Source organism: Marmota marmota, unplaced genomic scaffold, assembly GCF_001458135.2.
Source record: "Marmota marmota marmota unplaced genomic scaffold, marMar, whole genome shotgun sequence".
NCBI lineage: Eukaryota > Metazoa > Chordata > Mammalia > Rodentia > Sciuridae > Marmota > Marmota marmota.
The window spans coordinates 4,084,190-4,105,493 of NW_026000001.1; the positions used below are offsets into that span (position 1 = coordinate 4,084,190).

At 54.9% G+C, this 21,304-nt stretch overlaps 1 protein-coding gene across 1 annotated transcript in view; it reads left to right on the forward strand.

The window, feature by feature from the left end:
- The first annotated feature begins 1,013 nt into the window (after positions 1-1,013).
- Positions 1,014-21,304, forward strand: part of Mrgpre (MAS related GPR family member E) — a 42,593-nt gene continuing 22,302 nt past the window's right edge. The window contains exon 1 of the mRNA XM_048807617.1: positions 1,014-1,155. Within this exon, the coding sequence (XP_048663574.1) occupies positions 1,014-1,155 (142 nt within the window). The remainder of the gene's footprint in view (positions 1,156-21,304) is intronic.

Genomic DNA, 21,304 nt, shown 5'->3' on the forward strand with positions numbered 1-21,304 from the left:
ACAGTGTAGTGCCACAGTGTCCACCCCACGACTACAGCCCAACCTCCTGTTTTAAACCCACCTCTCAAACACCCCGAGGGAAGCCTGCTTGGGTAACACCCTGGGCCCAGTAACCACGTGCCCACGGACCCGTCACCCACGTCCCCTGACTTCCACGACTGTGTGGGGCCTCAGGTGAGCCCTGTGGCCATCAGGCCCTGTCCACAGTAAGCTCTGCATTTCCACTGTCTCTCCCCATCGCTGGGGGCTGCTCTGACTGAAGGTCCTGGGTTAAGACCCCGGATACTGGGTCTGTGCCTTGGCCTAGGACTCCAGAACTGAGAAGTGGCCGTGAGGCTGTCACGGTGGCCTGAGCTGACCAAGGCCTCCAGATGGCAGGCTGTGTCTGGGGCAGAACTCTCTGGAAGGCCTGAGGTGCCAGGAGACTGGGAGCTGCAGAAAGAAGCCCTCAGCGCTCTCTGTACCTCCAGGTCCCTGCTGGCCACACAGCCCCCAGAGCAGACCCCAGAGACCGCCTGCCCACCCCCCGCCAGCTCGGGGCCCTCCTGTTCCTCACTCCCTCCTGTCCCCACCCCCGTGCTTCTCCCAGTGTGCGAAGGAGCAGGTGATCCTGCGTCCCCGTGTGCCAGGGACAGCCTAGGCATTTCTCTTGTCATGCATCATTGTGAGTGAAAGGACCCTGTTCATTTCAATAAAAGGGCCCCACTGGGGTCACTCTACAGAGGAACCCCCCGGGGCCAGGACCCAGGATCAGCCTCAGATGATTTTCAGAACAGCTGCTCTTGGAGCCAGCGAGTCACTGCTGCCCACGGCAGAGCCCCGTCCCCCCGCCCAGCTTGCTCCCACTCCTGGCAGGGGACCCTCAAAACAAGGCACTCCCCTGCAGCTTTGCTGTCCAAGTGAGGGGACCCTGGCAGGTAACTGGCGAGTGGGCTGGATGGCCTCCCCACCTGAGACCTGCCTGCCCGCCGCCATCCACTCACACACTTGGCGCCTACAATGAGTATCCCGAGATGGCCAAGCTGGAGACCGCAAGGCTGAAGTGCCGGGTGAAGGGGGTGCAGGCCACAGGGAGGCCCGTGCTCACAACCGCGATGCCGCAGAGGATCTGGACGGCCTGCGGGGGAGACGTGCTGTGCCCAAACCTGGCTCTGGGTGTGTCCTAATTTGGAAATAGGGTCTTTGCAGATGTGGTCAGGATGTGCTGAGGTGACACTGGCACCAAGTGGGCCCTGAAGCCCACCACTGGGGTGGTGATAAGAGAAGTCCAGGAGCTGACCCTCACAGGGGACGGACACCCTGCACTAGAGCCACCCAAGGGCACCGAGATCTGCACAGGGCCCCAGGATCTGAAGAGAGCCGGCCCTGCCGTGCCTGCACCTCGGCTCTGGCCCCAGGACCGGGAGGCCTGGCCTTCCCGTGGTCTTAAACCACCACGTTGTGGCACTGTGCCCCCAGGGTCCCCCGACACAGACCCAGGGTGAGTCCTTGAGGACAGGCCCTGGCGATTCCCAGGGAAGCTGCCACAGAGAGCGGGGTAGCCAGCCCTGCCCCATGCTGTCCTGGATGAGGTACCATGGAGCAGAAGTGTCCCCCACCCCGGCTCTGTCCGCAGGCCCTGAGTGCCCAGGGAGGGCGGCGTTCCTGCTGCCCAGGCCTGCTCCCCTCCCTCTGTGCACAGAGCACCCTCGAGACGTGGGCGGTGCAGGGCTGCGTCCCTCCAACGATGACACATGGTGTCTCAAGACATGGCCTCCCCAAAGAGGGACCAGGAGATGGATCACTCAGGCTGATTCTGCCTGAGAGTTCAGGTCACACAACGTCCGTGCAGCAATTTCTCACGTGTCCTAACAGAAGTGTCACCAGGCAAGCATGAGGCTGAAGGGACGACAGTGCTCAGCCGGCAGGGTCCTCCCGACCCCGGGCTGCGGCCTCCTCCCTCGGGTCCTGCCACCACAGCTGCCTTTCTTCAAGAAGCCACAGATGGGTCAGCTGTGGGCCTGTGCCCCTGCCCAGCGCGCTTACCCAAGCTCCTTGGCTCTGCCCCTCAGCCGCCTTCCCCTGGGTCCTGGCTGGGAGGAGGCTTCAGTGTCTCCGCCTGGGGCACCCAGAGGCTGCTGGTGGGAGCAGCACAGGGTCCTCACTGGGCATGGCACGGGGACGGAGGGCATGCTGCCTCTGCCACTGTTGGGAAGGCCCAGGAACGGGGTCTGACACTGAAATCGCAAACTTCCCCTTCTTCAGATTCCCCAGTCACCCACAGCACCCCCAAATCCCTTAGTGACCTGGGTTTGGGGACAGAACCTGGGGGCTGTGGTGCCTTGAGTCCCAGGAATGTGGGGATCCTCCTGGGTGCTTGGCAGGGTGCCCCGGATGCCACGGCCTGCCCTGACGAGGGCCACAGGCAAAGGCCTCAGCCCAGCCGCCTGGCCGGTCCCCACCCCTGCCCTCTGTGACTCTCACCGCACACTGACGGCACGGGACGTGCCCCTGGGCCCAGCCAGGACTCAGTACCCCCAGCTGTTTCCTCCTTTGCCCTTGGGGGTGCCCAGCTGGCTCTGCCCTGCCTCTATAGCCCTAGTAATAAATCCTTCTCATTAATAAAGCTGATGGTGGTGTCACCTCCGGGGTGCCAGTCCCTGTGCCGTGACAGTGTGGTCCTAACACAGCACAGCCTGCCGGCTGAGTGCGGGTGGCTAGTTCTGAACAGAGGACGCGCCGTGCCCCTGCGCCCAGCCCAGCCCAGCGGAGCTGTCAAGGCGCGATTCTGAAATCCCCAATAAAACTCGGGGTGTTTTTGCAGAAGAGACAAAGGACTTCTGGCCAGGCCCGAGGGAGCAGAAAGCAGAGAGTCCTCTCGCCCAGGCACTGAGCGCAGGTGGGGGGCCATTTAAACAGAAGAACCACAAAGAGGGGGCTGGAGGGGCAAGGACAGTCCTAAGACACATTTCACAAAATGTCACCACGTCCTCGGAACTGGCACCTCTCGTGCCCACTCAGGAAGGAAGCTGGCTCCAGCTCCGTAGTTTAAAGACACTGTGGTCAGGGTGCAGGGGGTGGGGGTCAGCTTCTAGGCGAGGCGGCTCTCACGGGAGGGGCCAGTTCACGCAGGGTGAGCTGTGGGAACAGGGTGGGCTCGCCCGACCTGACTTTCAGATCGGCCCATAACAGTGATGCTGGCCATTGTGGTGACGCGGGATCAGCTCCAGGCTGGCAAGTCACAATGCGGGGCCTGGACACTGGACCCTCCTGCCTCCTTCCCCCTGTCCCAGTGCCCCTGACCCAGGCCCCCAGTCTCCAGGTGCTCAGTGTGTGAGGAGACAGAGGAACTTGGGGCCAGAACATCTGGGTTTGTGCCTGGGCTCTCCCTCGAGGGTCTGGGGCTGAGGACCTGCAGCCCGGCCCTGGGCAGCTCAGCCCCCACCTGTCCCGAGCTCGTTACTGCCCCCTGCCCTCCTGAGGGCACTGTCAGAAGAGGTGGCCTGGAGAGGGGACAGCTCTGCTCTGGGACCTCAGCCCAGCTGCCCATGGATGCCCTGGCTCTCCAGCCTGGAGGAGGAACACGGGGCTCAGAGCCATACCCCACCTCGGGCACGAGCAGAGCCCGCACAGAAACACTGGTCAGCGCCACACACAGCAATCCCCACACCAAGGTGGGCAGTGAGACTCCTCATGGGCCCCTCTGACCATCACAGGAGCCCTCCCTGCCCTGATTGGCAGGGGGCACCCAGCACCTCTGCAGGCATGGCGGGGGGACCTGGCCATGTGGAAACCTTGCTGAGATTCTCCATTTCCGAACAGAGTCAGAGGCGTGGTGGCCTCGTTGAATTCCTGGGGAATCGATAGTGTTGAGCAGGTGTTGGGCACTGTGCTGGGCACTGAGGCTGTGCACGGAGGTCTGGCACCTCAGAGCCACAAAGGCCCACCTGGCAGACGAGGAGACGGCCCCAGCAGAGGGGCACACCCAGGCCTGTGGTTCTCTGGGTGCAGGGACGAGGGAGGAGCCCCGTCTCCTCCACGTCTCACCAGGGCCCTTCCCCAAACACAAGGGGGCTGCGGCCCAGAGAAGACCCCTGAGTGCCTACCTGCCCCGGGCTCAGCTGTGGGCATTTGCCGAGCACCGTCGGTGGCCTTGGGATGCTCTCCAGGGGTCCGTGACTCTCGCCCGAGGTCGGCAGGAGCTTCTGCACTGCCCGGCAGCCCTGGGCTCTGGCTCTTCTGTAGGCCAGCCCGGTGTGTGGCTAGGCAGGAGGTGCTGTCCCCTTTCTGTGGGACTTGCACCCTGGCCTGGGCTTCCTCCCCGGCTCCTGGCCCCCATGAGCCACTTGTGAACTGAGTCATGTGGGAGGAGCCTGCTGTGTGCTCTGAGGCAGTTTAGTCATCGCATTTTCCCCCTGTCCAGTGTCACCTGTGTCCTTTATTGATTTGGTGGTCTTCCTAAGGGTCACCAGCCTTCTCACTCACTAGATCTGTGACCTCTGGTGGTCAGCTGCTGCCCTGGAGTCGGCCTCTCCCCCCCGCTCTCTGTTAAGACACTTGTGAGGAAGCCACCCCGGCTATCTGAGCGTCTCCACTTGGCCTTGAGCCAAGGAGACTTAGGTCGGCCTGGCAATCTGTCCATGGCTCCTCCCACTCGAAGGATTGCACAATGCCCTGACCTCGGTCTTCTCTGGGCTGGGGAGACCCATCTTGTAGAAACCTGTTGGACACTGGACAGCCCACCTCCTACCTTATTTGGCACAAGAACTTCCACGGGAGAACTTTGATGCGTCCCCGTATAATAAAGCGAACGCGGCTCCGTCCCTCTCCAGAGGGACGCTCGACCCGAGGGGCGGAGGGCCGGCCCAGCCCCTTTCCAAAGCCACGTTCTGTGCCGCGTGGTTTTGTGGCCACCTTTTCTTTCTCGGCTTCATCTTGCAGCCACCTCACTCCACGTCGCGGAACCCCAAATTCCATCACCCGCGCAGGACACGGGTGAGACCCTTGTTTCATCCTTTTATTTGTGACGTCCATATAATGGAGAGATGCGAGGGTGCTGGCACGGGGAGGGGACAGGCACTGCCTGGGGTGTGTCCTCGGAGCCTTGCAGTCGTGGGAGAAGTCATCATGGACGATGAGATGAAGACCCTGCCTCTGTGGCTTCCTGTGCACACTTAGAGGCAAGATGTCCAGGTGGACAGAGTGGCTCGTGTCACATCACAGGTGTTCCCTGAGGAACCTGGGGACCCGCTCTGGAGCTGAGGACCACGCAGTGGGGTGTTGGAGGGCCCGGAGGAGCTGCCCACATGTGCACCGTGTTGGGTTGGATATCCCCCCTGTGTTGGGACGGAGCAGGAGAGATTCCAATCCAAATGGAGTGACTTAACCCGCAGGACCAGGGGAGGCCAGAGGCCACAGGTGGTGAGGGAGGTGACTGCTTATCCATCCCGAAGGGGAGCCTGCAGAGGAAAGGGAGCAGGTGCCTCAGAGGAGGAACAGTCGCATCTTTGGTGAAGGGCAGGGCGTCCCCTGGGAGAGGCTGCCAGCCATGCAGTCCCTGGGGACGGAGATGGCAGCGTGAGCTCAGGGGGCACCACGTGGGGAGGCGCGCTGGCTCGGGGGGCCAGAGGGCTCAGGAGGGGGTCTGGAAGCACAGATGCCCAGGTTCACTGTACTAGACTCAGCTCTCCTGGGCTTTGGGGCTCCACAGCCACCTGCCAACTCTGATGTGTGTGGTTCTGGGAAACCACAGGGAAGTCCCCAGAGGGACAGACACAGACCGGGGACAGGTGCTGGCAGCCAGTCTCATCCCTCGTCTTCAGAAGTGCCATCACTCATGTCGGGCAGGGGTGTTCCCCACTCTGTGCCATGTTCCCAGAGGTACACACGAGGGATCTCTAGTTCCCACGGAACCTAAAACTGTTCATGTCTGTAGGGGATCTGCAGACAGGTAGGGGATCCACGGACAGGTAGGGGATCTGTGGAGAGGTAGGGGATCAGTGGATGGGTAGGGGATCAGTGGAGAGGTCAGGGATCTGTGGATGGGTAGGGGATCTGTGGATTGGGTAGGGGATCCGTGGATGGATAGGGGATCTGTGGATGGGTAGGGGATCCACAGACAGGTAGGGGATCTGTGGACAGATGGGGTATCCATGCACAGGCTGGGTCTGAAATGTTCTGGTGACTCTCAGAGACACGTGGGTCTGGGGCCAGCGCTCAGCCATGTTGCGCTTCAAGGCAGCCATCCCTGAAAATTAGAGGGAGCCTCGGCGGTGCCTGACACATCACCAGCTCGGGAAACAGAAGAGAATCTCACACTCTATTCTCAGTGGACACAGGGAAGCTTGAAGGTTGCCTGTGGCTGGGGCACTGCGCCATGGACCTCGGTGCCCATCAACGCTGTCTGAAGCAGGGCAAGCGTCCTGAGTGCTCATCGCCTGTGTGGTGTGGACCCTTTCACACTCTGGGATCCGCAGAACAATACTGCTCTCGTTTGTCCTCGGCGGCACAGGGACTGTCCCTCCTGCAGATAGCAGCAGCGCTGCCCTGGGCCCAGCGCTCCGTCCTCTCCCCTCCCACTCTCAGCTTCTCCGACATCAGCCTTTTCAGATCCCACCAAGGACACACCCTTCAGAGTGTCCGTCATTCCCTGGCACGGCACGCTCATGACCACCCAAGTTGGGTGGAGTTTCTGCCAACAAGGCACGGGGGGCTGTTTCTGGGAGCATCCCCGTTGCTGGGTATGGTCTTTGAGGTGCATTTAATGGGGAGATGACCACTCCAGTATCCTGCTGGGTGCACTAGAGGTGGGGGCTCCTCCCTCTCTGGGAGTCTCAGGAGGACACTAGAGCCATCTGTGGGGCACCCCCGGGCCTCTTCTAATCCTGCATCTCCCGGTTGCCCACCTCCTCATGCCTCCATGGGGGGCAGGATTCAGGTGAATTGAGAAGGTGCAGGACATCAGCGAGCCTTGCCTGCCCTGCCCCTGGCCTGCAGGCTCTGCTGGCGCCAGTCCTCTGGGTGGGGCCCGGCCTTATCCTTCCGGTTTCCTCTCTGCGAAGGTTTTCTTCTTCCAAAGACCCCAGTGGTCACCCATCTGTGCCTCAGGAGGGTCTGTTCACATCTGCCTGCGTCTCGGGCTGCTCTTTCTGCAGGGGCCTTTGGGACCAGAGCTTTCGTTCGTTGCCCCTCGGCTCGCCTGCTGTCCTGCTGAGCTCAGCCCTGCCACCCAGTCACCCTCCTCCACAGGACGTCCTGGGCAGGGTCTTCTCTCCAGGCTGCATGGCCCACACCAATCTCCCTCCAGCTAGTGACCTGCCACTCAGGGGAGAGGCCTTGAAGGAGCGTGGACGGTCCTGCCCTGACTCCACGTGGACGCCAATTCCTGTCCCCCTACACCCCTCCCGTGACTCCCGCCAGAGTCCACAGGCCCACCCGAAGGGAACTTGGAGCTTCTCGGACACTTTCCCACTCCTTCAGGGGAGAAGCCGGCCTGAGCATCTGAGCCCCACCCAGGGACCCCCGCCCTGCCCCCACACTCCCAGCCCACGGACCGAGAAGGAAGTCCATCTCCCAGCAGAGCTGGAGCCGCTGCCCGGCCTGAAGCCCAAGGAACCCTGAGGAGCCGCCGAGCCACAAGCCAGGCAGGCAGAGGCTGCTCCTGGGGGAAGTGTCCAGAAGGGGACCAGGGACAAGCCCGGGGCTGCGTGGTCTAAGCAGTCTCCTGGTGAGCAGCCCGGGAGCGGGTTTCAGGAGTGAGGGCACACGGGCCTGGGGTCAAGGCTGCACGCCCAGCCTGCCCAGGTCCCGCCCAGCCCTGACTCTGGCAGCCTGCTCCAGATTGAGGCCGGCCTCCCCCAGGCTCCTGCACGTGGGCAGTGGGGGACCGTGCTCAGGCACCTTGACATGTTCAGGAATCTCCACCCTGGCTGGCTCCTCCCGCTTCCCTTCCTTCTCTCTGTTATCCACGCACCGCTAGGTGGCACACCTGTGTGGCCATCGCAGCCCAGCGCCCACTGCCAGCCACCCTTGGCTCAGGCCGGGGACTGAGCGTTTCTGTTGCCCTTCCCCATGGGGTGTGGCTGTCACCAACTGGAGCTCCAGCCGCCACCATAGTCGCGTGGGAGCAGCGCCCTCTTGTGGCAGACATCCGTCACTGCCTCAGCCAGAGATTTCCCCAGCTGTCACCTGTGGGTACCTGAATCCGGGTGTTGCCGCGGTCCGGCTGGGCAAATAACAGGGAGGCGACAAGCAACTTGAAGGTTGAAGCGGGAACTGCTTTATTGCAGGGGAACTCAGTGGGAACTGAGCGGGTGCTCAAGGTAGCGAGAGCCGCTTTATTGCGGGACAGCAGAGGTATACATACCTAACCGATGACACCCAGCTTGACTCAATTAGCATCATCCAGATACAGCAGTCAGCCAATGAGGAGTCCCCACCATCTTAATGGCTCGGTGGCGCTGGCTCACAAACCACTCCTCCTGGCAAACGGCCAGGCGCCATCTTGACTTGGTTGTGGTCCTCAACAAGGTGTCTCTGCCTTCCCGTGTGCTCTGCTTGGCGTCCTCAGCCCTGCTGCGGCTGCCCTATGGAATCTGGGGTTGCTTCCTGGCTTGGGGGTCATTTCTCATCCTCCCCCTCCTTTCTTCAGGCCTGACTTTGCAGAGTCCTGGGTCCAGGCTGGAGCCTTGTCTGAATTCTGCCCTTTCTTGTCCTGTCAGCCATCAGATGCACACACCCGAGGGCCCTGCCTGCCCGCTCTGGGGAAGCCGCAAGCTGCTTGGTGGGGTGGCATCCCCTGTGTTCACAGCAACGTCTCCCGGGAGCCCTCATTTCTGTCCTTTTCTCCTGTGGATTTAGAGCGACAGACCCTCAGGTCCTGTCAATCAGCTGGCCCCTTCCTGTCGTGCACCTGAGAGCCGCGGCTGACCATCCACCTGGTCCCCAGCGCTGCCCCTCAGGACGAGGTGTGTCCGTCCCCCCCCTCCCCAGGTGTCCACACGCCCAACTTGGCAGGTCGGCCTCAGACTCCGCCCTGCATTGCTGAGGCACAAGAAGTCTGCCTGGACGTTGTCCCTGGTTCCCGCCGCGGGTGCGGAGAGCCAGTGCTGCTCACCAGGAGCCTTCCCATCACGGCTGTCCTGCCGATGAGCTGACCAGGTGGCCCCCACCTCCTGGAACAGGCCTCTCTGAAGGGTGGGGACATTCGGGGTCACCCACAAACCCCAGAAAGGACAGGGAACTGAGGTCTGGCTGGAGAGAGACTTGGAACAACAGGTTTGACGAGCGTCCAGGCTGGCGAACACACCCATCTGCCAGAGGGCAGCGTGCCCCGCTCCAGGGGACAGGAGCCCCTGCGCTCAGGACTGTCCAGGCCTAGCCCTGCACACCCTCATCTGCTGTCCACCGGGTCCCCTCTGATGTCCATTACAATGAACTGGCAAAGTGAGGTGTGCCCCTGAGTTCTGGGGGTGTCGTGGCGATCCCGACAGGCCGTGGACGGCTAGGTGGCTGGTCGTGGCTGCCAGGAAGGAGATAGAGAAATCCAGGGCCCCAATGCATGCCCCAGAGGACCTTCTCCCTTCAACTAGCCCCGCCTGTCCACCTCTGTTGAGGTCAGAGCCCGCGTGACCCCATGGCTTCCCAGGAGCCACCTCCCAACACGGCTGCCTTGGGGACCAGGCCTTCCGCACAGGAGCCTTGGGGGACATTCACATGCGACCATAGCAGGGCCACTCGGCTCGGTCTGAAGAGGGGCCATGGAGCCCCCTGTGAGCCGGCTCTGGGGGCCGTGTTAAGACTGAACTGAACTGACCAGCTGGACCCAGAGAACTGACCAGTGCCAGAAAAGCCACATGCCTGGGTCAGATGTGCCCCACTCGAAAGAGTCTGGATAATGCCACCTGCTCGCCACACAGGGACAGGGACAGGACGGGACCACAGCAGGTGCAGCGGAAAGGCCTTGAGTGGCCTGTTTGAAAGGCCTCACTCTGAGCCGAGCCGGGGAGGCCGCAGAGACAGAGGGAGGCAGGGTGGCCCTGGGGAGTCACGCTCCTTCTCAGGTTGGGGCAGAGTGTCTGCCTTGTCCTTGGGATTTGCTGATTATCCCCCTTGATTTCACAGAAGGTCAGGTGGACAGCTGAGTTTGGGTTGGGGATGGGGCAGCTCAGCCCAGCGGCTGCCTTAGGCTGGTCTCCTGGGCCTCGTGGGGAGCTGGGTCCAGATCAAATCCTCCTGTTGCAGTCATGTGACGACACTCTGCTCTCGGGGGGGTTCCCAGTGAGGTGGTCACAGAGACCTACCTATCATAACGGATGAGACAAATAAGATTCATTGTCACGGAGCCATAGCTTTCAGGCCACGCGAGCTGCTCACAGCTGTGCCTTGGGGGTTATGGTGTCCACATGGGGTACGTCCGCTCCTACGCACTGTGTTTCCTTGCCACATGATCACAGTGGACATGGGTAACACCCAGGAAAGAGGCTCTGCCGGTAGGGGCCCTGGGCCATCTAGCCTGATGGCCGGTCACAGCAAACCTGGCTGGTGAGTCAGAGCCACTGTGGTGGCCCCAGCAGGCCCTCGAGAACTTTCTGAGTAGATCCGAGGATGAGAGGGATTTCTCCCACAGTTGCCAGTCGGATATGGAACTGTGGACGCTTCCTGTTTCCTCGGACAACCCAGGCAGCTGAGGAGGCCCGGCCTCCTGCTCCAGGCAATGGGCCTCTGCTCAGCCTCCTCGCACACCAGCAGTGCCAGGCACCCCTGACCTGGGCTCTGCCCTCTGCTGGAGGCGGACCTCCCAAGGGCGTTCCTTGGCCTGCAGCAGCCTCTTATTTCCTTACCATGTCCCCAAATGCCACAACTTGGGCTGGACCTCACCCAGTGAAAGCTGGAACAACAAGCCAGGGATGCCACCTAGTGAGGCCGCAAGTCCCCAGCCTCGCCCCATCTCCGAGACCCACGAGGCTCGAGGCCCCCACCCACCCCCAACACAGAGAGGAGAAGAAAAGCCACCTGCCCCAGGGCCGCTTGCTCTGTGTCCACGCATTTCAGTCCACGGGAATGAATTCTTCCTCATCTGAGTCGCCTCTTTTCTCTTTTACTTGAAAGCACACGGAATCGTGTTTTTTTTCCCTGCTGGGGATTGAACCCAGGGCCTCGTGCATCCTCGTAAGTGTCAGACTGTGCGACCCTCCCTCAACCTTTTTTATTTTATTTTTTTTAATTATCTTGAGGTGGAGACAGGGTCTTGCTAAGTCGCCCAGGCTGGCTCCAAACGTGGTGCTCCTGCCTCAGGCTTCCCGAGCCCCCGGGACCGTAGGTGTGAACACTGCGTCCAGCCACACGGAAACTTTGAACCACAATTTTCAAAGGAAACTCACTTCCAACACGCCCAGTGCACGTCAGCGGGCTTTTTTCCTTCCCACTGAGCGGGGACAGGGTCCACCCGGAACACCGGTCAGGAGCTTGGTGCCCAGGCACCTCTTTCCTTCTTTGAAGTAAAATACCTTTAAGGCTCTCGTTCTCCAGACAGAAGGAAAGAGATCGACACGCGTGTTCCAAGATGGAGGCGTCCCTGGCAGAGCGACGGCAGCGCCGCGTCAGGGCCGGGACTGAGCTTCTGTTGTAAGCTGGCTCATCTGGGGGACGGTTCCTTTCTTCACTTCCGGGCACAAGACTGGATTCTGAGAGGCCCTCGGCTCTTCCCGGCATTCTCCACCTTTCCCATGTGGAAAGCCCTGATCCTCCCATGGCTCCTCCTGGGTCTGTCCTTAGGGTCCTGGTAACTGTGAAAGATGAGGCGACCGGGGCCCTGGCTTCAGTCTGCAAGCCCGGTTACCGGGTGGACGTGGCTGTTGTCCTCTGTGGTGAAGAGTCTTCCAAAACTCCTGGCCACTCACAAGGAAAGTCGGGGACACGGCCCTGGGCAGCTGCCTTCTCTGCTCCTGCTCTTGCTGGTCAGAGGAGGAGGGTCAGGTCTCTGTGAACCGTAAACATTTCCTGTCTGGATCTTTATTTTAAGCTCAGTCTTTCTTCTAGATGCTTCTTTTTTACTAATCAAAGAAAACCTATTCCTGGGGTAGAAGCATCCAGAAGTGGCCCTTAGCTGCTCAGACGGTCAGTGTCTGTCCCTGGCCACTGCCACCTCCGTGAGCTGGTCCAGGTGGACGTGGTCTAGGGCTCAGCCCGGCCTCCTGTTCTCTGGAGACATGGGTGCCTGGGCTGGAGACCACCTCAGACCAGCCAGGCTCCCCTGCAATGACCACCTGAGATGGTAGGGACAGAGATGCCCTCCTGCCCTGGCTCCTCCCTGGTGGCCCTGGAAAGGTCCCACGCTAACCCACACTTTGTCAGATACCAAAGGTGCCTGGTTTACCCGCCTCACACTGCACAGGGCGTCCTCAGAGCCAGGTGCCTCACTGGCTCCTCCTTCCTGCAGGTCAAGACACCTGGGTTAAAGGGCCTGCACCGGCTGAGGTCCGCCTGCGTCATGCCTCCCTAATCCACCCCAGGAGCCATTGAGCAGCTGCTTCCTGGGCCCCAGGAGTGGGCCTGGACTTCCCTGTGGAGCTGGGGCTCCCTGCCCAGGCAGAGGCCCAGCCAAGGCTCAGCTGTGAATTCGTGCTCGTACGACTCCATCTCGCCTCCATCTCGTCTCCACGGTCATCGGGTCAGGGTTCCCAGTGTCTGCATCGGCACCTGAGTGTCTTACAGAGGCCCACAAGTCGAGGCCGGATACCAGAAGCTGGAGCCCAGGAGGACCCCAGCTGCACAGACAGATATCTCCCATCTGGTGGATGCACATACCTGTCCCGCCTTCCCCAGCCAGTCCCACCTGATGGCAGACTCTGCCGGCTGCTAGGAGGCTTCTCTGTGCACTTATCCTGACACAGACCATGAAGGCCATCTCTGGGGTTGTGCCCTCTCTGAGGTCTTGGGCCAAAAAGAGATTTGGAGAGGGCCGAATGGTGGACCCCAAAATGACTTGTCCAAGCCCTAACCGCTGCTGGTACCTGTGGATGCCACCTTGTTTGGAAAAAGGGTCTTTGAAGATGTAATTCAGTGAAGAACCTCCAGATGAGAGCCTCCCGGACTATCCAAGTGGCCCCGAATCCAATGAGACTGACATCAGAGCAGAAGAGGAGCCCAGGGAGCAGGAGGCGGCCGGCTGCAGACGGTAGTGGAGGGCGGCAGCCACAGGCCGGCCTGTGACGTGATTTATTTATACTTATTTCAGTATGTGTATCTAACAGGAAGGCTCTTAGAAGGCCACGCTGTGGTCAGGCCTAAAAATCACCAGCATTCCCTACGCCCAGTATCATCAGTGGTCGGTGAGGCTGGGGCCAGGAGCATTGTCCTCAGATGACCAGGCAGAGGCAGTAGCTCCCTGGCTGCCCAGCAAAGCTCTGACCCTGGGTGAGATCCTGCCCTGGGTCTGCAGAGGTCGCGCCCTGACCCATAGATGGCGCCTTTGAGCTGCGTTGTCACACGGAAGTAGGAGAAGCCTGGCCTCCTCCATCTCTGCAAGGCCCAGGCCAGGAAGACCCAATCACCTCCCAAAGGCCGCCTCCTCCAGTATCCACTGCCTAGGAGTCAGGTTCCAGCTGGGAGTGGGGCGGGGGACACCTTCCTGCAGGCACGCTGCCCCCTGACCAGAGTCTGCTCCTGCCTGGGGCCCTGTCTCTCCTGGTCCTGGGAGGGCAGCTGCCCTGGGCTGGAGGGCAGCAGTGGCTTCCCGGTTGATAGCCCTGTTCCGCAGCTCTGGGCCCCCTCAGCCCCCCTCAGGACGGTAAGCCACCCCCATTTCAGCAACCTGCCTGTCCAGAGGACAACCTTCCCGTAGGATTCACCCGTTAGTAGCAATGGTTCCAGAAAGTGGCGTGTCGTGGTGGAGCCCCACACCCATTTAGATAATGGGAGAAAAAGCATTTAAAAATAGCTGGGTCCAGATGTGTGTGCTCGCACTGCCGGGGCCGCACCCGGGATCCCAGAGCCACCTCTGCCTGGCCTTCTGAGGACAATGCTCCTGGCCACAGCCTCACTGACCACTGATGATACTGGGCGTAGGAAGTGCTGGTGATTTTTAGGTATGACAATGGCGTGGCCTTCTGAGAGCCTTCCTGTTAGATACACACACTGAAATAAGTGTAAATTAAATTCCCTTACACCTGGGGGTTGCCCTGGGCGGGGGCAGAGGGCAGAGACCATCAGGAAGCAGAGTCGGCCAGGTGTGGGCGGTGGGTGGGGTGGGGGTCTGTGGGCTCACTATGCTGCCACAGCTGGTCTTAGACGCCGCACATGTCTTCCACCTTAAAAAGCATTAAAAAAAAAAAAGATTCTATTCAATTTGGCTTAGAACTTACCAGGAAAAAAAAAATAGACTGCTTATTCTTGAAAGAAATCCACTTGGCCTGGGCCAGATGGAACAAATCAAAATAAATACAAGTCCATCCTAGAGACCTGAATGTTTAGAACTCACAGATGACCCATTCGTCTATGTTTGAAGTCAGTACTGAGAATTCCTCTTCTGATTGGATGGAATAGCTGTGTAAGGAAACCGAGTCGCTACAGCAACTGGGGAAGCGCTCTCTATCCCTCTCTCTATCCCTCCCCCCTCTCTCTCTCTTTCCCACATAGACAGACAGACAGACACACACACACACACACACACACACATTCACAGAGAGGCTACAGAAAGCACTAGAGAGGAGCCCAGGCATCAGGTAAATACTCACGGGACGTGATAGCCTCTGCAGAAATCCCAAGGGTTCCCCAACAAAACTCCAAGAACCAACTGTGAGTTCAGCAGGGTCTTGGGGAACCCAATCTATACATAAAGAGCGTATTCTACATACTGGTAACAAATATAAAAACTAAAAACACAGTATGTGGAGGGGGAATAGAAGTTCACTGGATGAGATAAGGGGAATGAAGGGGGGAGGGGGATGGGCAAGACAGTGGAGTGGGGCCGACTCCCCTTCCCATGTTCCCACGAACACAGGACAGAGACACTCCACATCACGTACAACCACAGGAGTGGGAAGTCGTTCTCCATGCACGGATGATATGTCAAAATACACTCTACTACCATTATATCTAAAATAAAAATTTAAAACCCCACTGTGTTAGTAGCTTTTTGTCACTGTGACAAAACACGTGAGAAAATCAACTCGGAGGAGGAAAGATTTATTTTGGCTCACGGTTTCCGAGGCTCCATTCCTGCTCAGTGGCTCCATTGCTCTGGGCCTGAGGTGAAACAGAACATCATGGAGAAAGGGCTTGGTGCTGGAGGGCTGCTCAGCCCAAGGCAGTCAGGAAGCAGGGGACAGGGTGAGGGACACACCCCAGTGACTGGCTTCCTCTGACTAGCCCCACCTCCTAAGGTTCCCACCTCCTCCCATAACGCCGTCAAATTATGAATCCATCAATGGATGAGTCCACTGAAGTGATCAGAGCCCTGGTGACCCCATCACACCCCAATGCTAGCCTCTGGGCACTGCTGCACTGGGGACCAAGGCTTCAACACAGGGCCTCTGGGGGACATTCCAGATCCAACCATCACACATGCTATTGATCTTCACTCAGAAGTGATGTTTAGACATAAACACAACGTGTGCACATAACGCGTACAATCAAAACTATAAAATGCCAATGAAAGAAATCAGAAAGCTATGCAAAATGTAGAGAGATACCAGTGAACATGCCTTCAACATGTGCCATGTCCTGACGGGAGGACTCAGTGTAGTGGACGCAGGTTCCCCACAAGCTGTTCTATGGGTCTGATGCAATTCCCACCAAGATCTAAGCCAGACGTCTTTTAAATATAGATGAGGCCACTCTAAAATTAATGTGGAAAGACAAAGAAGCTCAAATAGCTAGTGCAGTTTTGAAAAGAAGAAAATGGAGGAGCCACTCTACCCTCTACATTTAAGGCATGTTTTATAGCATGACAATCGAGGCAGGAATGGAGAGATAGGCAGAGAGTTCAATAGAACGGAAAAGGGAATCAGAAAGACCCACACAAGTACTGTCCACTGACTTTTGCAAAGTCGCGAAGGCAATTCACTGGAGAGAAGATGGTCATCTTCAAGAAATGGTCTGGAGTAACTAGACAGACAAAAACAAAACAAAACAAAAAACACACCTATACATATTAAGCAAAAACCAACCAACTCATTGATAAATATGAATGTAAAACAGGAGAAAAAACTTGAGCACGTAGAACGAGGTGCGAGCTCTCACACATAACACCAACAGCACGATCTGTAAAAGCTGACTTTGGGGCTGGGGTTGTGGCTCAGTGGTAAAATGCTTGCCTAGCACGCGTGAGGCACTGGTTCAATCCTCACATTAAACAAGTAAAGGTATTATGTCCATAATACCTAAAAAAAAAAAAAGTGAACTAAAAAAAAAGAGTGAACTTTGATAAATTGGACTTTATCCAATTTAAAAATTTTTACCGTGTTAGGATGATTGAGAGAGAAGCTAGACAGGTGGGGAAAAATATATGCAGACTACGTGTCTGACAAGACCTCTGTCTAGAATATAGAAAGGGTTCTCAGGAACTCAGCATTAAAAAAATAGAAATTAGAAAACATATCAAAAGATATGGAGGTTTTCCCAAAGTGGAGAAATACCCATTAGAATCACTTAAAAAATGGTGAGGACATGAATTCTGGAAAGTGGGTGGAGAAACTGACCTCTCCTACAACTGGAAACTGGATGCATCCTACTTTGCTGGTGGGATGATACCTTGGTACAGACACTCGGGAAATTACTGGGGGGTTGAAGACGTCTTTGAAAACTCATCATACACTTTCCATAACGTCCAAGCATTGACTCCTGGCCATTTAGCCCCCAAAATAAATGCTGGTATCTACGCAAACGCATATGTGCATGTGGGCAACACGTCCTTTTTTAATCACCAAAACCCAGGGACGGTGCGCAGGCCAAGGGTGCTTCAGTAGGTGGGTGGTGAAGCCATGGCGTACTACCCAGCAGGAGAGGGAAATAAGAAAACACGAGCAACCAGAGGGTCTCAGGAGAACTGTGTAGAGTGGAGACAGCTCATCAGGAAAGATGGTACACCGTAGGACGCCACTTATACCACTTTCTTGGATTGCCAAAGGAGGAAGCCTTGTTCCTACTAGCCCAAACCTGGGGCGGGGCAAGAGGAGTGGGAGGAGGATCTTGGGGTGATGGAGAGGTTCTGAGTCTTGATTGTCCTGCGTACACAAATGTGCACTTGCAATACAATGGCACAAAACTACACACCACACACACACACACACACACACACACAAAGTGTGCTCACACAACACAAGTTGGTGAATTTAAAACAATGTGATCTAGGTCAGGCCTGGGGGTTGTGACAAAGTGACTTTCCTGGTTTTGATATTTTACTACAGTTCTATAAAACACTCCCTTTGACAGATAATGCATGGAGGGTATATGGGAACTCTTTATCCTGACTCCCTGAGAATCTATGATTATTTAAAAATTTAAAGTTACAAATAAAGGAAATTTTAGAACTAAAAAGCATATAAACTGAGATCTCAATATATATATTTAACAGCATCTTAAATGCAGAAGATGGAAGACTTTGTGTACTTGGGCATGGAGATTAAAAGATGTATATATCCAGAAAAGAGCATTATAGATATACAAGATAAGATGAAAATGTCTTACTACATATATTCAGTCTCATAGAGGAGAGAGAGAATGGGGAAGAGGAGATTCTTTAACATTTTGAAGAGACTGGTTGAGAGTTTTCTAAAACTGACAAAACACACTAAATTACAATTTCAAGAATTTCTGCAAACCCTAAGCAAAATAAATACAAGTAGTGTCAACCTGAGTACACCAGAGTCACATAACTATCAAAAATAAAAAAGGAAATGTTAAGGCAAGTCAAGAAAAAAAAGAAGCATTGCCTTCAAATTATTAATTAAAAGACTGATAGCTAAATTGCTGTTGAAAACCACAAAAGTTCAAATATAATGGAATAAAAAACTGAGTGACATAAGATTATAACAACAAATCTAGAATTCTATGCCCAGGAAAAGAATTATCTATAAATAAATAAATAATATAGCAGGAAAATATATCTGAATCAGAAAATAAGAATAAATATATTTCTATTTTGCAAATGACATCATAGTCTATGTAAAAAATGCCCAAGAAACTTAACAAATCACTCCCACAACTAATAAGTGATTTTAGCATCATCACAGAGTACAAGGTCAATACAAAAAAACAATCAGCCATAATTTTATATATTAGTAAAGAACAATGAGAAACAAAAATTAAATGCACAATACCTTTTACAGTAGCTCCTAAATATTGAAACACTTAGGTATAAATCTAACAATACATGCACAAGATCTATATGCTAAATTCATAAAAATCAAGTGGAAAAAATTAAAGAAAGTATAAAGAAATAAGAACATACTATGTTCATGGATTGGAAGACTCAATACAGTAAAGATGATGTCAGCTGTCCCCAAATTAATCATATGTTTAATATAATTCTTATCAAAGTCTCAGCTACATATATAAAGGCAAAAAATGCATATATAAACAGAAATTAGGATATATTAAGTAATTTTGAAAAAGAAATATCAAAGTTGGAGGACTCACCCTATCTAATTTTTAAAGTATCAAAGCTACAAAAATCTGGATAATCTGGTATTTGCAAAAAGACAGATATTTAATAACTAGAATGAAATAAAGAGTTTGGGAATAAATCCTTGCAAATACAGTCTATTGATTCTTTAAACAAAGATGCAAAAGAAATTCAGTGGTATAAGAAAAAATTTTTCCAATAAATGGTGCGGGGGCAGTGTGATGTTTGACTCTGTGTCAACTTGACTGGGCCAAGGGATGCCCAGATGGCTGGTACAGAATGCATTATTTCTGGGTCTGCATCTGTTTCTGAAATAGATGAATGCTCAAATCAGTTGACTGAGATAAGACTCCCTCACCAGTGTGGTCACTCAATCTATTGAGGGCCAAAATAAAACAAAAAGGTGGAGAAAGGATGAGTCCACTCTCGTTTTGAGAGGAGACACCATCTTCTCCTGCCTGCAGGCACTGGTGCTCCTGGCTCTCAGTCCATAGCTGTTAGGGTTCGTAAACAAGTCAAGATGGCGCCTGGCATTTTGCCAGAGGGAGTGGTTTGAGAAGTAATGCTAGAGAGCCATTAAGATGGTAGATTCCTTAATGACTGACTGCTGTGTCTAGATTATGTCAATTAAGCTAAGCTGTGTATAATTAAGATGATGATTCCTCATTGGTTGACTGCTGTATCTAGTTTATGTTAATTAAGATAAGCTGTGTGTATTCAGTAATGTATATACACCCCTCCTGTCCTACAATAAACGGCTCCCACTCCTGCTGTATCAATCTTCACAAGTTCCTCGTCACCCCCCCCCCCCGTTAGTTTGCTGCAGCCAGACTGCGGCACACAGCCTGCACTGGAACAAACGTGGCTGGTTTATAACACTTTCATAAGAAAAGAGGTGAGAATCTCATGACCTGGGGTTGGATGAAGAGTTCTTAGACAAAACACTAAAATTTAAGTATTTGTTCTGAGAAAGATCATGCTAAAATGATGAGAAAAAATTTCAAATTATATATACAACAAGAGACTTTTATCCAATTTCTGTACAAAGACCACTAAATTCAATACAAGAAAGACAACAATTCCATTGGGAATGGGCAGGATCCTGACCAGACACCTTGCTGAAGAGGAGGTACAGGATACTGCGTGCGGTCATGAGCAAGCCATGTCATGAACAGACCAAACATGTTTGCCTCTTCCCACAAAGTCAGAATTTATTCAATAGAGAAATCCACAGGCTGCGCCACCATCAGCAGTGGAGTTCTGAAAACACTGGGTCACCTGCCAGTCCTAAGCCCAGCCATCACAGACAGGCTAAGAAAGGGTTAAGGCAGCCACAGGGTTCAGACCATGAACTGAGAACAAAGGCAGACACTGTAGGTGGTCAGATAAGATTGGGAACTAATCCCAACCAGCTGAAGAACTTGCTCAGGGCCCAGGGCTGTCAGACCACAGGAACTTATTCTGGCCCAGGGTCCAGATGACCACAGCTTCAGAGTGGCAGCTTGGAGTAGCACTTCAAGATGGCAGCTTGGAGTGGGGCGTGATGGTGGTCACCGGCAGGAGGAACCACGTCCTGCTGAAGCCCGAGGACAGAGGATTAAAGGTTCATTGCTGTGGCAATTTTCCTGGGTAAGGCTTGTGGCCAGGTGTGGTCAGGCTACCACTGTGTCCAGTTTGAGTACTCCTCCTTCTACGGGTGTCAGGTGAGGGGTTGCTTCATCCAGTGGTCTGGTGTGTTCACTACACTCCTGGGCCTGGCTTCCTGACCCAGTGGATATGCCCATCATCCACCACATGCTTCTGATTAATTTGATAAGTCCACAGGTCATTTTTATTAGTACAGTTAATTTATTTATCAGTTTGAGCCTATGATTGTGCCAGGCAGAAGGAGGTTGTTTACTTGTATAAACAAGCTGTAGAGTCATTGCACCTCAGTATTCAAACTCAAAATGGAGACACTCATGAAAAACTAGTGCTTTCTAAGATAGAATAAGTCAGGCCAGGCAGCCTGGGAACTCTATATAGTCTGTACACCATGAAGACACTCAGGGCAGGTGCTGCCTAAGAACTGCTCTTGTGCACACCATGGGGTCACTAGGACAGGCACAGCCTGAGGACTGCTGTCCTGCACACCATGGAGTCACTCAGGACAGGTGCAGACTGAGGACTGCTGTCCTACACACCATGGAGTCACTAGGGCAGGCACAGCCTGAGGACTGCTGTTCCACACACCATGGAGTCACTCAGGATAGGCACAGCCTGAGGACTGCTGTTCTACACACCATGGAGTCACTCAGGGCAGGCGCAGCCTGAGGACTGCTGTTCTACACACCATGGAGTCACTCAGGGCAGGCGCAGCCTGAGGACTGCTGTTCTATACATCTTGAAGTAAATCAGAGCAGGACTCAACCTCTCCACAGATGCTGAAAACCAAATAGGATCAGATATTTGAAGGCACCAATGACATGAAGTGACTGAATTCAAGGAACTAGAATAGATGAGCTGGAACGTAGCAGGTGGTGGAAGGTGGGAGTGGTGCTTATCAGAGACTGAAGGAGGGGTCAGTATTGCAGGACCCACAGAACACCCTGTGGAGCGATGGCTGTTTGGATGGGAGGACAGAAGGACGTGGCAAGATCAGGAACCGGGCGTCCAGAGCACCGAGTGGACTATATGTGTGGTGTTGAGGTCAGGTGCAGA